Source organism: Bufo gargarizans, unplaced genomic scaffold (assembly GCF_014858855.1).
Source record: "Bufo gargarizans isolate SCDJY-AF-19 unplaced genomic scaffold, ASM1485885v1 fragScaff_scaffold_574_pilon, whole genome shotgun sequence".
Taxonomy (NCBI): Eukaryota; Metazoa; Chordata; class Amphibia; order Anura; family Bufonidae; genus Bufo; species Bufo gargarizans.
The window spans coordinates 82,244-95,710 of NW_025334139.1; the positions used below are offsets into that span (position 1 = coordinate 82,244).

Below are 13,467 nucleotides of genomic sequence, written 5' to 3' on the forward strand. Positions count from 1 at the left end.
CCCCAGTGACCGCACGGCAGGGGATCCCTCCTGCCCCCAGTGACCGCACCGGCAGGCGGATCCCTCCTGCCCCCAGTGACCGCACCGGCAGGCGGATCCCTCCTGCCCCCAGTGACCGCACCGGCAGGCGGATCCCTCCTGCCCCCAGTGACCGCACCGGCAGGCGGATCCCTCCTGCCCCCAGTGACCGCACCGGCAGGCGGATCCCTCCTGCCCCCAGTGACCGCACCGGCAGGCGGATCCCTCCTGCCCCCAGTGACCGCACCGGCAGGCGGATCCCTCCTGCCCCCAGTGACCGCACCGGCAGGCGGATCCCTCCTGCCCCCAGTGACCGCACCGGCAGGCGGATCCCTCCTGCCCCCAGTGACCGCACCGGCAGGCGGATCCCTCCTGCCCCAGTGACCGCACCGGCAGGCGGATCCCTCCTGCCCCCAGTGACCGCACCGGCAGGCGGATCCCTCCTGCCCCCAGTGACCGCACCGGCAGGCGGATGCCTCCTGCCCCTAGTGACCGCACCGGCAGGCGGATCCCTCCTGCCCCTAGTGACCGCACCGGCAGGCGGATCCCTCCTGCCCCTAGTGACCGCACCGGCAGGCGGATCCCTCCTGCCCCTAGTGACCGCACCGGCAGGCGGATCCCTCCTGCCCTAGTGACCGCACCGGCAGGCGGATCCCTCCTGCCCCTAGTGACCGCACCAGCAGGCGGATCCCTCCTGCCCCTAGTGACCGCACCAGCAGGCGGATCCCTCCTGCCCCTAGTGACCGCACCAGCAGGCGGATCCCTCCTGCCCCTAGTGACCGCACCAGCAGGCGGATCCCTCCTGCCCCTAGTGACCGCACCAGCAGGCGGATCCCTCCTGCCCCTAGTGACCGCACCAGCAGGCGGATCCCTCCTGCCCCTAGTGACCGCACCAGCAGGCGGATCCCTCCTGCCCCTAGTGACCGCACCAGCAGGCGGATCCCTCCTGCCCCTAGTGACCGCACCAGCAGGCGGATCCCTCCTGCCCCTAGTGACCGCACCAGCAGGCGGATCCCTCCTGCCCCTAGTGACCGCACCAGCAGGCGGATCCCTCCTGCCCCTAGTGACCGCACCGGCAGGCGGATCCCTCCTGCCCCTAGTGACCGCACCGGCAGGCGGATCCCTCCTGCCCCTAGTGACCGCACCAGCAGGCGGATCCGTCCTGCCCCTAGTGACCGCGCGCCCCCGGGGGGGGGGGGGGGGGGGGATCTTCTAACACCCGCAGGATGAAAGCTGTCGTGGTGTAGTAGGGAGTTGGTTGCCGTGGGCTTCCGAAAACCCCTAGTAACCAACTCGCCGCCCACCACCTCAACGGACACATCCAAAAAGTTAAGGTAAAGAACATGCCCATACTATTACTGTCATTCAAAAAAGCAGCACAATCAGCCTGCGCGGCCTTAGTGCCGACCAGACCACGAAGATGGCGTCCACGTAGCACAAGAACAATGTAATATGACAGGAGGTGTGGGCTACTGGTGGAAAACACCTAACAGTCCTCTAACCCATCCCAAAAAACCGCAATTAGACTTACCGGTAATTCCGTTTCCTTGAATCCACCATGACGGCCCACATTGAGATTGACCCTTGACCTCTGTAGGGGCAGGAACACAGAGAGTTTAAGAACCCCCCACCCCTCCACCTCCTCAGTGCTTTACAATTACCCGAAAAGGTGGAACAAAAGTAAAAGGATATTGATCCAGACCCTTAAACTCCTGCATGTATATGCAACATAAATCCCAAAAATCTTTTTTTTTTTATATATATATATATTTTTTTTTTTTGGGAAGGGGAATAGTATGGGCCGTCATGGTGGATTCAAGGAAACGGAATTACCGGTAAGTCTAATTGCGGTTTTTCCATTTCATCCACCATGACGGCCCACATTGAGACATATCAGATAACTAAATGGGTGGGGATATCGCCTGTAGAACCTTCCGGCCGAAAAGAGCTTCATTTGCGTCCGGAAGATTAAGACGATAGTGTCTTACAAAAGTATTGGCGCTAGACCAGGTTGCGGCTTTACAGATCTGGTCCAGCGAGACCCCTCCTTTCTCAGCCCAAGAGGAGGCCGTGGCCCTAGTAGAATGGGCTTTAACATTACCAGGACTGGGTTTGTTCTGGATCTTGTAGCAGCATTCACTGAGGAGGTGGAGGGGTGGGGGGTTCTTAAACTCTCTATGTGTTCCTGCCCCTACAGAGGTCAAGGGTCAATCTCAATGTGGGCCGTCATGGTGGATGAAATGGAAAAATTGGCGGGAGTACCCATAGCGGTCCGCACCTCCGCCGATTCCCAAACTTAGAGACGTTGTTGGTTAAAATAAATAATCCCTAATAAAGTGCTCTTCCTACGTTCTCCAGGACAGAGGGGCAGGTGCACAGGGAAGCCACCGACAGGAGCACCCCACAGTATGGAGGGGTTCAGTCACTGGGCCAATACCCGCCACGATGGGGCGGCCGGGAGGTCGGAACCGGGACTTGTGAACTTAGGCAAGAAATACCAACAAGGTCTAATGGGAAACCGTGGCATCACTCAGCTGCCATGTCCTCATGTGTGACCACCCCCAGGGTCCACTGCAGCCACGTGACCCAGCTGTTGTGCTGCCATGTCCTCATGTGTGACCACCCCCAGGGTCCACTGCAGCCACGTGACCCAGCTGTTGTGCTGCCATGTCCTCATGAGTGACGACCCCTCATGTCATGGGGCCCACACAAGTCTTGTTCCGTAACCCCAGCATCCTTCCACGGGGCGTTACCAGAAAGCAGTGTCACTTATTCCGTGCTCTGTGGCCACGGGTCTAGTCTCCACACCGGGGTTCTGAAGTGGTGAAGGGCCTGAACCCGTCTAGTGCAGGGATGGGCAACCTGTGGCTCTCCAGCTGTTGTAAGACTACAAGTCCCACCATGCCCTGCTGTAGGCAGTCTGAGCATGCTGGGAGTTGTAGTTTTGCAACAGCTGGAGGGCCTCAGGTTGGCCATGCCTGGTGTATGGTGGGCGGGCAGGCTGCAATACTGAACCAGACAAAGAAAACCCTCAACATGGCGGCGGCTGGGGACAAGGTATTAATGACTACCTACCATGGGAGATGCCACGTGACCACAGAGGCAAATCCATTAGTGCAGACCACTGGGGCTCCTCCACTATCAAGTCAAACATCTGGCAGGGGTAGGGTTAAAGAGCGAGCCGTCACATGATCCGGCATACGTCCCACCACGTGTCAGATCCGTGTTACTAGGGGCTGAGAAGAGGGAGGTCCTCTGCCAATCTGTGCCTCCCACAAGATGGCCGCACTGTCCCTCCATGGGGCCCCCTGCCCCTTCCCGTACAGCCCCCGGGGCCCCATGGAGGGACAGTGCATTTTGTAACCTAAAAGGCAGTGCCACAGTAGCAGACAGGCCACGGATAAGGTCAGGTTCCATTCACTGCAGGGAGGCCACTTCTGGGGACCCGCTGTCCATCTCTTGGGATGTAGATGGAGGACGGACCCTCTGGGCTCCATACTCGGACCAGTGACTGACCACGCAGTGTGAACGCAGCCCGAGAGCAGCACATTCCCCCCCGGACACAAGAACGCACCAGACAAAAGCTTCTATTCAAAAAATTTATTTACAAAAAAATCCACTAATAAAAAGTCTCGGTACAATCACTAAGAAGTCGCGCAGCCCCCCCCCCCCCCCATTATTATTACAACCCATAAAGTTAAACCTGCAAAAAACAAAAAGGACAAGAACCTGTGGTCTCTGCGCTCGGCCCGCGCACGCCACACTTCAGACCCACGTCCGGTACAGAGTCTTTTCCCAGAACCAAATAACCGATGTTAAGGCAACAAAATGGCGGCCGAGTGTCTCCACCTGTAGAACGAGGAGGCCGCCAGCGAGCACCGGGTGACAGACCCACGGGGTCAGACGTACTCCTTGCCGCCACTGGAGGGGGCTTTGCTTCGTGCTCCTCCGGTCTTGGGGTAGCCTTTATTCTTGTAGCTTGTTTTGCGAGGACACGAGCAGGACAACAGAGCGCCTCCCAAAATTACCAGGAGGGAACCGGCCCAGCCCAGGAAGACCCCCGCACCAAACTCATACCTGCCAAAAAGAAGAAGAGTCAGGGGTCAGACACCAGCTACCACACTGTGCATCCACATCACACCCGCGACGTCCCCGCGCCCCTCTCAGCCCCGCGGGGGGCACTGCGACGCCCCCGCGCCCCTCTCAGCCCCGCGGGGGGCACTGCGACGCCCCCGCGCCCCTCTCAGCCCCGCGGGGGGCACAGCAACGCCCCCCTCTCAGCCCCGCGGGGGCACAGCAACGCCCCCCTCTCAGCCCCGCGGGGGGCACAGCAACGCCCCCCTCTCAGCCCCGCGGGGGGCACAGCAACGCCCCCCTCTCAGCCCCGCGGGGGGCACAGCAACGCCCCCCTCTCAGCCCCGCGGGGGGCACAGCAACGCCCCCCTCTCAGCCCCGCGGGGGGCACAGCAACGCCCCCCTCTCAGCCCCGCGGGGGGCACAGCAACGCCCCCCTCTCAGCCCCGCGGGGGGCACAGCAACGCCCCCCTCTCAGCCCCGCGGGGGGCACAGCAACGCCCCCCTCTCAGCCCCGCGGGGGGCACAGCAACGCCCCCCTCTCAGCCCCGCGGGGGGCACAGCAACGCCCCCCTCTCAGCCCCGCGGGGGCACAGCAACGCCCCCCTCTCAGCCCCGCGGGGGGCACAGCAACGCCCCCGCGCCCTCTCAGCCCCGCGGGGGGCACAGCAACGCCCCCGCGCCCCTCTCAGCCCCGCGGGGGGCACAGCAACGCCCCCGCGCCCCTCTCAGCCCCGCGGGGGGCACAGCAACGCCCCCGCGCCCCTCTCAGCCCCGCGGGGGGCACAGCAACGCCCCCGCGCCCCTCTCAGCCCGCGGGGGGCACAGCAACGCCCCCGCGCCCCTCTCAGCCCCGCGGGGGGCACAGCAACGCCCCCGCGCCCCTCTCAGCCCCGCGGGGGGCACAGCAACGCCCCCGCGCCCCTCTCAGCCCCGCGGGGGGCACAGCAACGCCCCCCGCGCCCCTCTCAGCCCCGCGGGGGCACAGCAACGCCCCCGCGCCCCTCTCAGCCCCGCGGGGGGCACAGCAACGCCCCCGCGCCCCTCTCAGCCCCGCGGGGGGCACAGCAACGCCCCCCGCGCCCTCTCAGCCCCGCGGGGGGCACAGCAACGCCCCCGCGCCCCTCTCAGCCCCGCGGGGGGCACAGCAACGCCCCCGCGCCCCTCTCAGCCCCGCGGGGGCACAGCAACGCCCCCGCGCCCCTCTCAGCCCCGCGGGGGGCACAGCAACGCCCCCGCGCCCCTCTCAGCCCCACGGGGGGCACAGCAACGCCCCCGCGCCCCTCTCAGCCCCACGGGGGGCACAGCAACGCCCCCGCGCCCCTCTCAGCCCCACGGGGGGCACAGCAACGCCCCCGCGCCCCTCTCAGCCCCACGGGGGGCACAGCCACGCCCCCGCGCCCCTCTCAGCCCCACGGGGGGCACAGCAACGCCCCCGCGCCCCTCTCAGCCCCACGGGGGGCACAGCAACGCCCCCGCGCCCCTCTCAGACATGAACTGGGAACATGCTCTGCCCGTAGACCCGATCCGGGGACAGCAGCGCAGAGTGGCACCCCAGCAGTGCGGTGGGCCCCCCGTCCACTCACTTTGTGTTGATGGGTGTGAGCGGGTTGTAGAATTCCCGGATGATCTGATTGCCGTACCAGGAGCAGGCGACGAGGGCAGCAAGACCTGCAGAAGGAGTCAGAGGGTCAGTGTCACATGTAGGGTACACAGGCCACGCCTGGATCATGCCATGTCACGTCCGTGTACCGTATCAGATGGACAAGATAATGGCACTCACCAGCCAGAATGAAGACGAAGCCTCCTGCCATGGCAATCCGTGCCTTCTTCACACCGTCATCCCCTCCACACTTGGTGCATTTCATCCCCATGGCAGAAGCCGCCATGCCGAAGATACCAACCACGATGGAGACAACCATGAGGGCTCGAGTGGCCTGAAGAGCAGCTGCAACAGGAAAAAAGTCATGTTAGACCTGAAGAATGGTGATGTCCACCTCCCCCCACCAGAGCCACAGCCACCAGCACCCCCCCACACCCTTCTCCAGAGCCACCAGCACCCCCCCCACCCCTCTCCAGAGCCACAGCCACCCCCCCACCCCTCTCCAGAGCCACAGCCACCAGCACACCCCCCACCCTTCTCCAGAGTCACGGCCACCAGCACACCCCCCACCCTTCTCCAGAGTCACGGCCACCAGCACACCCCCCACCCCTCTCCAGAGCCATGCCCACCACCACCACCCCCTGCCCAGCGCACTCATGTCAGCCCCCTTGCAGGACCCCTATAGCAGAGCACATCTTCTGTCAGGAATGTATGGGCTGTCCAGACAAGTCCTACATTCCAGCGCTCCACCAGCAGAAGACGTGCCGACCTCTACAGCCAGAGGAGCCTCACTAATGGTGCGGTCCCTGCTGCCCCTCATGCCACACCACAGGAAACCACATCTCCAGGTTTATGGGGACCGTACAGCGCTCGCCAGTGTCAGGGACCCCGGAGGGGGGAAACCACACAGGACACGCCAGTGTCAGGGACCCCGGAGGGGGGGGGGGAACCACACAGGACACACCAGTGTCAGGGACCCCGGAGGGGGGGGGGGGAACCACACAGGACACACCAGTGTCAGGGACCCCGAAGGGGGGGGGGGAACCACACAGGACATGCCAGTGTCAGGGACCCCGGGGGGGGGGGGGGGGAACCACACAGGACATGCCAGTGTCAGGGACCCCGGGGGGGGGGGGGGGAACCACACAGGACACGCCAGTGTCAGGGACCCCGGGGGGGGGGGGGGGACTGTACAGGACTCCACAGGAGGCTCCAAGCACAATGTGAGGGTGAGTCAGCCGTGTGAGGGGACACTTCCGTGTACTGAGACACCGGGGTGTGACAGCAGGAGTTTCATAGAAACTGGAGTCACTGCAAGCAGGAGCACCCCTCCCACACAGAGGAAGGCTCCAGAGTCCTTACATACATTACTACAGCATCTGCAGGCTACACAGAGCAAATATACCGTACAATCCACCACACAGTGCCCTACCGTACAGCCGCCACCACATATGCAGTGATATACTGTACAACCATCACACACCATACTGTAGATGTACAGACCTCTATACGGGGTATTATATACCCAGCACCATGTCACGTACAGTCAGACCCTACTATACGGGGGTATTATATACACAGCACTATGTCACGTACAGTCAGACCCCTCTATACGGGGGTATTACATACCCAGCACCATGTCACGTACAGTCAGACCCCTCTATACGGGGGTATTACATACCCAGCACCATGTCACGTACAGTCAGACCTCTATACGGGGGTATTACATACCCAGCACCATGTCACGTACAGTCAGACCTCTATACGGGGGTATTACATACCCAGCACCATGTCACGTACAGTCAGACCTCTATACGGGGGTATTACATACCCAGCACCATGTCACGTACAGTCAGACCCCTCTATACGGGGGTATTACATAGCACCATGTCATGTACAGTCAGACCTCTATACGGGGGTATTACATACCCAGCACCATGTCACGTACAGTCAGACCCCTCTATACGGGGGTATTACATACCCAGCACCATGTCACGTACAGTCAGACCCCTCTATACAGGGGTATTACATACCCAGCACCATGTCACGTACAGTCAGACCCCTCTATACAGGGGTATTACATACCCAGCACCATGTCACGTACAGTCAGACCCCTCTATACGGGGGTATTACATACCCAGCACCATGTCACGTACAGTCAGACCCCTCTATACGGGGGTATTACATACCCAGCACCATGTCACGTACAGTCAGACCCCTCTATACGGGGTATTACACACAGCACCATGTCACATACAATCAGACCCCTCTATACGGGGTATTACACAGCACCATGTCACGTACAGTCAGACCCCTCTATACGGGGGTATTACATACCCAGCACCATGTCACGTACAGTCAGACCCCTCTATACGGGGGTATTACACACAGCACCATGTCATGTACAGTCAGACCCCTCTATACAGGGGTATTACATACCCAGCACCATGTCATGTACAGTCAGACCCCTCTATACGGGGGTATTACACACAGCACCATGTCATGTACAGTCAGACCTCTATACGGGGGTATTACATACCCAGCACCATGTCATGTACAGTCAGACCCCTCTATACAGGGGTATAACATACACAGCACCATGTCATGTACAGTCAGACCCCTCTATACAGGGGTATTACATACCCAGCACCATGTCATGTACAGTCAGACCTCGATACGGGGGTATTACATACCCAGCACCATGTCACGTACAGTCAGACCCCTCTATACGGGGGTATTACATACCCAGCACCATGTCATGTACAGTCAGACCCCTCTATACAGGGGTATAACATACACAGCACCATGTCATGTACAGTCAGACCCCTCTATACAGGGGTATTACACACAGCACCATGTCATGTACAGTCAGACCTCTATACGGGGGTATTACATACCCAGCACCATGTCATGTACAGTCAGACCCCTCTATACAGGGGTATAACATACACAGCACCATGTCATGTACAGTCAGACCCCTCTATACAGGGGTATAACATACACAGCACCATGTCATGTACAGTCAGACCCCTCTATACAGGGGTATTACACACAGCACCATGTCATGTACAGTCAGACCCCTCTATACAGGGGTATAACATACACAGCACCATGTCATGTACAGTCAGACCCCTCTATACAGGGGTATTACATACCCAGCACCATGTCATGTACAGTCAGACCTCGATACGGGGGTATTACATACCCAGCACCATGTCACGTACAGTCAGACCCCTCTATACGGGGGTATTACATACCCAGCACCATGTCATGTACAGTCAGACCCCTCTATACAGGGGTATAACATACACAGCACCATGTCATGTACAGTCAGACCCCTCTATACAGGGGAATTACATACCCAGCACCATGTCACGTACAGTCAGACCCCTCTATACAGGGGTATTACATACCCAGCACCATGTCATACGGGGGTATTACATACACAGCACCATGTCATGTACAGTCAGACCCCTCTATACGGGGGTATTACACACAGCACCATGTCATGTACAGTCAGACCTCTATACGGGGGTATTACATACCCAGCACCATGTCATGTACAGTCAGACCCCTCTATACAGGGGTATAACATACACAGCACCATGTCATGTACAGTCAGACCCCTCTATACAGGGGTATTACATACCCAGCACCATGTCATGTACAGTCAGACCTCGATACGGGGGTATTACATACCCAGCACCATGTCACGTACAGTCAGACCCCTCTATACGGGGGTATTACATACCCAGCACCATGTCATGTACAGTCAGACCCCTCTATACAGGGGTATAACATACACAGCACCATGTCATGTACAGTCAGACCCCTCTATACAGGGGAATTACATACCCAGCACCATGTCATACGGGGGTATTACATACACAGCACCATGTCATATACAGTCAGACCCCTCTATACGGGGGTATTACATACAGCACCATGTCATGTACAGTCAGACCTCGATACGGGGGTATTACACACAGCACCATGTCACGTACAGTCAGACCCCTCTATACAGGGGTATTACATACCCAGCACCATGTCATGTACAGTCAGACCTCGATACGGGGGTATTACACACAGCACCATGTCACGTACAGTCAGACCCCTCTATACGGGGGTATTACACACAGCACCATGTCATGTACAGTCAGACCCCTCTATACGGGGGTATTACCCAGCACCATGTCATGTACAGTCAGACCTCGATACGGGGGTATTACACACAGCACCATGTCATGTACAGTCAGACCCCGCTATACGGGGGTATTACATACCCAGCACCATGTCACGTACAGTCAGACCCCTCTATACGGGGTATTACATACCCAGCACCATGTCATGTACAGTCAGACCCCTCTATACAGGGGTATTACATACCCAGCACCATGTCACGTACAGTCAGACCCCTCTATACGGGGGTATTACATACACAGCTCCCTATCAGGTAGCACACACCCCGCCATATAGCGGCACAGCTCCCCATCAGGTAGCACACACCCCGCCATATAGCGGCACAGCTCCCCATCAGGTAGCACACACCCCGCCATATAGCGGCACAGCTCCCCATCAGGTAGCACACACCCCGCCATATAGCGGCACAGCTCCCTATCAGGTAGCACACACCCCGCCATATAGCGGCACAGCTCCCTATCAGGTAGCACACACCCCGCCATATAGCGGCACAGCTCCCTATCAGGTAGCACACACCCCGCCATATAGCGGCACAGCTCCCTATCAGGTAGCACACACCCCGCCATATAGCGGCACAGCTCCCTATCAGGTAGCACACACCCCGCCATATAGCGGCACAGCTCCCTATCAGGTAGCACACACCCCGCCATATAGCGGCACAGCTCCCTATCAGGTAGCACACACCCCGCCATATAGCGGCACAGCTCCCTATCAGGTAGCACACACCCCGCCATATAGCGGCACAGCTCCCTATCAGGTAGCACACACCCCGCCATATAGCGGCACAGCTCCCTATCAGGTAGCACACACCCCGCCATATAGCGGCACAGCTCCCTATCAGGTAGCACACACCCCGCCATATAGCGGCACAGCTCCCTATCAGGTAGCACACACCCCGCCATATAGCGGCACAGCTCCCTATCAGGTAGCACACACCCCGCCATATAGCGGCACAGCTCCCTATCAGGTAGCACACACCCCGCCATATAGCGGCACAGCTCCCTATCAGGTAGCACACACCCCGCCATATAGCGGCACAGCTCCCTATCAGGTAGCACACACCCCGCCATATAGCGGCACAGCTCCCTATCAGGTAGCACACACCCCGCCATATAGCGGCACAGCTCCCTATCAGGTAGCACACACCCCGCCATATAGCGGCACAGCTCCCTATCAGGTAGCACACACACCGCCATATAGCGGCACAGCTCCCTATCAGGTAGCACACACCCCGCCATATAGCGGCACAGCTCCCCATCAGGTAGCACACACCCCGCCATATAGCGGCACAGCTCCCTATCAGGTAGCACACACACCGCCATATAGCGGCACAGCTCCCTATCAGGTAGCACACACCCCGCCATATAGCGGCACAGCTCCCTATCAGGTAGCACACACCCCGCCATATAGCGGCACAGCTCCCTATCAGGTAGCACACACCCCGCCATATAGCGGCACAGCTCCCTATCAGGTAGCACACACACCGCCATATAGCGGCACAGCTCCCTATCAGGTAGCACACACCCCGCCATATAGCGGCACAGCTCCCCATCAGGTAGCACACACCCCGCCATATAGCGGCACAGCTCCCTATCAGGTAGCACACACACCGCCATATAGCGGCACAGCTCCCTATCAGGTAGCACACACCCCGCCATATAGCGGCACAGCTCCATATCAGGTAGCACACACACCGCCATATAGCGGCACAGCTATCTCTGGCCCTCAGATAAGTCAATCAGAACATTGATAAGCAGGTTATCGGCAGGAGATAAGAGGTAACGGAGCTGCTGGGCGGCAGGTGTCTGGGTCACCAGTTCAGGAGGGTGTGGCGGGCTCCGTATACCATCACTTCCAGTTGGCCCCAGTTCAGCTCTAGTTTCAGTGCCAGCGGGGGGAGGGGAGGAGTAGTATGAGCCCCATTAAAGAACCAGTCTAACTGGTTTCAGACTACACAGGGACATGACTGCCGCCCAGTACTCAGCAGGGCCTGGGAGCGGTACTCTCCTACCACCCCCAACAAGGCTCACTGATAGCCCGCTGCACACAACAGACCCCACCGTGAGAGGAAAGTGGGGGTCGTAGTAGTAGGGCTGCGAAACCTTCAACTGAAGAACAGTATGAGAGTCTACAGGGAGTAGTAGTATCCTGCGCAAACCAGCGTACAGGTGGCGCCCCCCCTCTACAGGTGGCCCAGCCCGTCCCCTCTCTCTCCCAGTGGCACAGCCCGTCGCCCTCTCTCCCTGTGACACAGCCCGTCCCCCCCTCTCCAGGTGGCACAGCCCCGTCCCGTCCCCCCTCTCTCCCTGTGGCACAGCCCCGTACCCCCCCCCCCCCTCTCCCGGTGGAGCAGCCCGTCCCCCCCTCTACAGGTGGCCCAGCCCGACACCCCTCTCTCCCAGTGGCGCAGCCCGTCCTCTCTCTCCCTGTGGAGCAGCCCGTCCCCCCCTCTCTCCCAGTGTAGCAGCCCCGTCCCCTCTCTCCCTGTGGCCCATCCCGTCCCCCCCTCTCTCCCTGTGGCACAGCCCGTCCCCCCCTCTCTCCCTGTGGCACAGCCCGTCCCCCCCTCTCTCCCAGTGTAGCAGCCCCGTCCCCTCTCTCCCTGTGGCCCATCCCGTCCCCCCCTCTCTCCCTGTGGCACAGCCCGTCCCCCCCTCTCTCCCTGTGGCACAGCCCGTCCCCCCCTCTCTCCCAGTGTAGCAGCCCCGTCCCCTCTCTCCCTGTGGCACAGCCCCGTCCCCCCCTCTCTCCCTGTGGCACAGCCCCGTCCCCCCCTCTCTCCCTGTGGCACAGCCCCGTCCCCCCCTCTCTCCCTGTGGCACAGCCCCGTCCCCCCCTCTCTCCCTGTGGCACAGCCCCGTCCCCCTCTCTCTCCCTGTGGCACAGCCCCGTCCCCCCCTCTCTCCCTGTGGCACAGCCCGTCCCCCCCTCTCTCCCTGTGTAGCAGCCCCGACCCCCCTCTCTCCCAGTGGAGCAGCCCCGTCCCCCCTCCCCCGGTGGCGCGGCCCGGTACTCACCGTCCAGCTGCAGGATGGAGTCGTACACCTTGCACTGGATCTGCCCGGTGCTCTGCGTGGCGCACGACATCCACAGCCCCTGGTAGATGGCCACGGCCGTGATGATGTTGTCCCCGGCATAAGACGACATCCGCCACTGGGGCATGATGGTGGCGGCGATCAGCCCGATCCAGCCGAGCAGCGCCATCATGAAGCCCAAGATCTGCAGCCCTGAATTCGCCATCTTCTCCGCGACACTGAGCTCACCTGCGCCAGGTGCTGCGCCTTTATAGGCGGCCCCGCCCCCAGTCCGTGACGTCACCCGACCGATACAAGGTAACCAGGCAGAGAGAAACTGGTGACGTCACCGAGAGAGGAAATGCCGACGGAAATCACCTGAGTGAGACCTGGTCCCTATGATAACACTGCAGGGACCGGTCACTATGATAACACTGCAGGGACCGGTCACTATGATAACACTGCAGGGACCGGTCACTATGATAACACTGCGGGGACCGGTCACTATGATAACACTGCAGGGACCGGTCACTATGATAACACTGCAGACACCGGTCA

At 60.2% G+C, this 13,467-nt stretch overlaps 1 protein-coding gene across 1 annotated transcript; it reads right to left on the minus strand.

Annotated features, from left to right (window-relative positions):
* Nucleotides 1-3,677: 3,677 nt before the first annotated feature.
* Nucleotides 3,678-13,171, minus strand: CLDN7 (claudin 7). Its single transcript, XM_044273293.1, has 4 exons — nucleotides 12,913-13,171; nucleotides 5,876-6,040; nucleotides 5,679-5,763; nucleotides 3,678-4,095 (listed from the first exon to the last, which is right to left on the minus strand). The coding sequence occupies exons 1-4, from the start codon at nucleotides 13,133-13,135 to the stop codon at nucleotides 3,918-3,920; spliced, it is 651 nt and encodes a 216-aa protein (XP_044129228.1). The 5' UTR covers nucleotides 13,136-13,171; the 3' UTR covers nucleotides 3,678-3,917.
* Nucleotides 13,172-13,467: the final 296 nt, after the last annotated feature.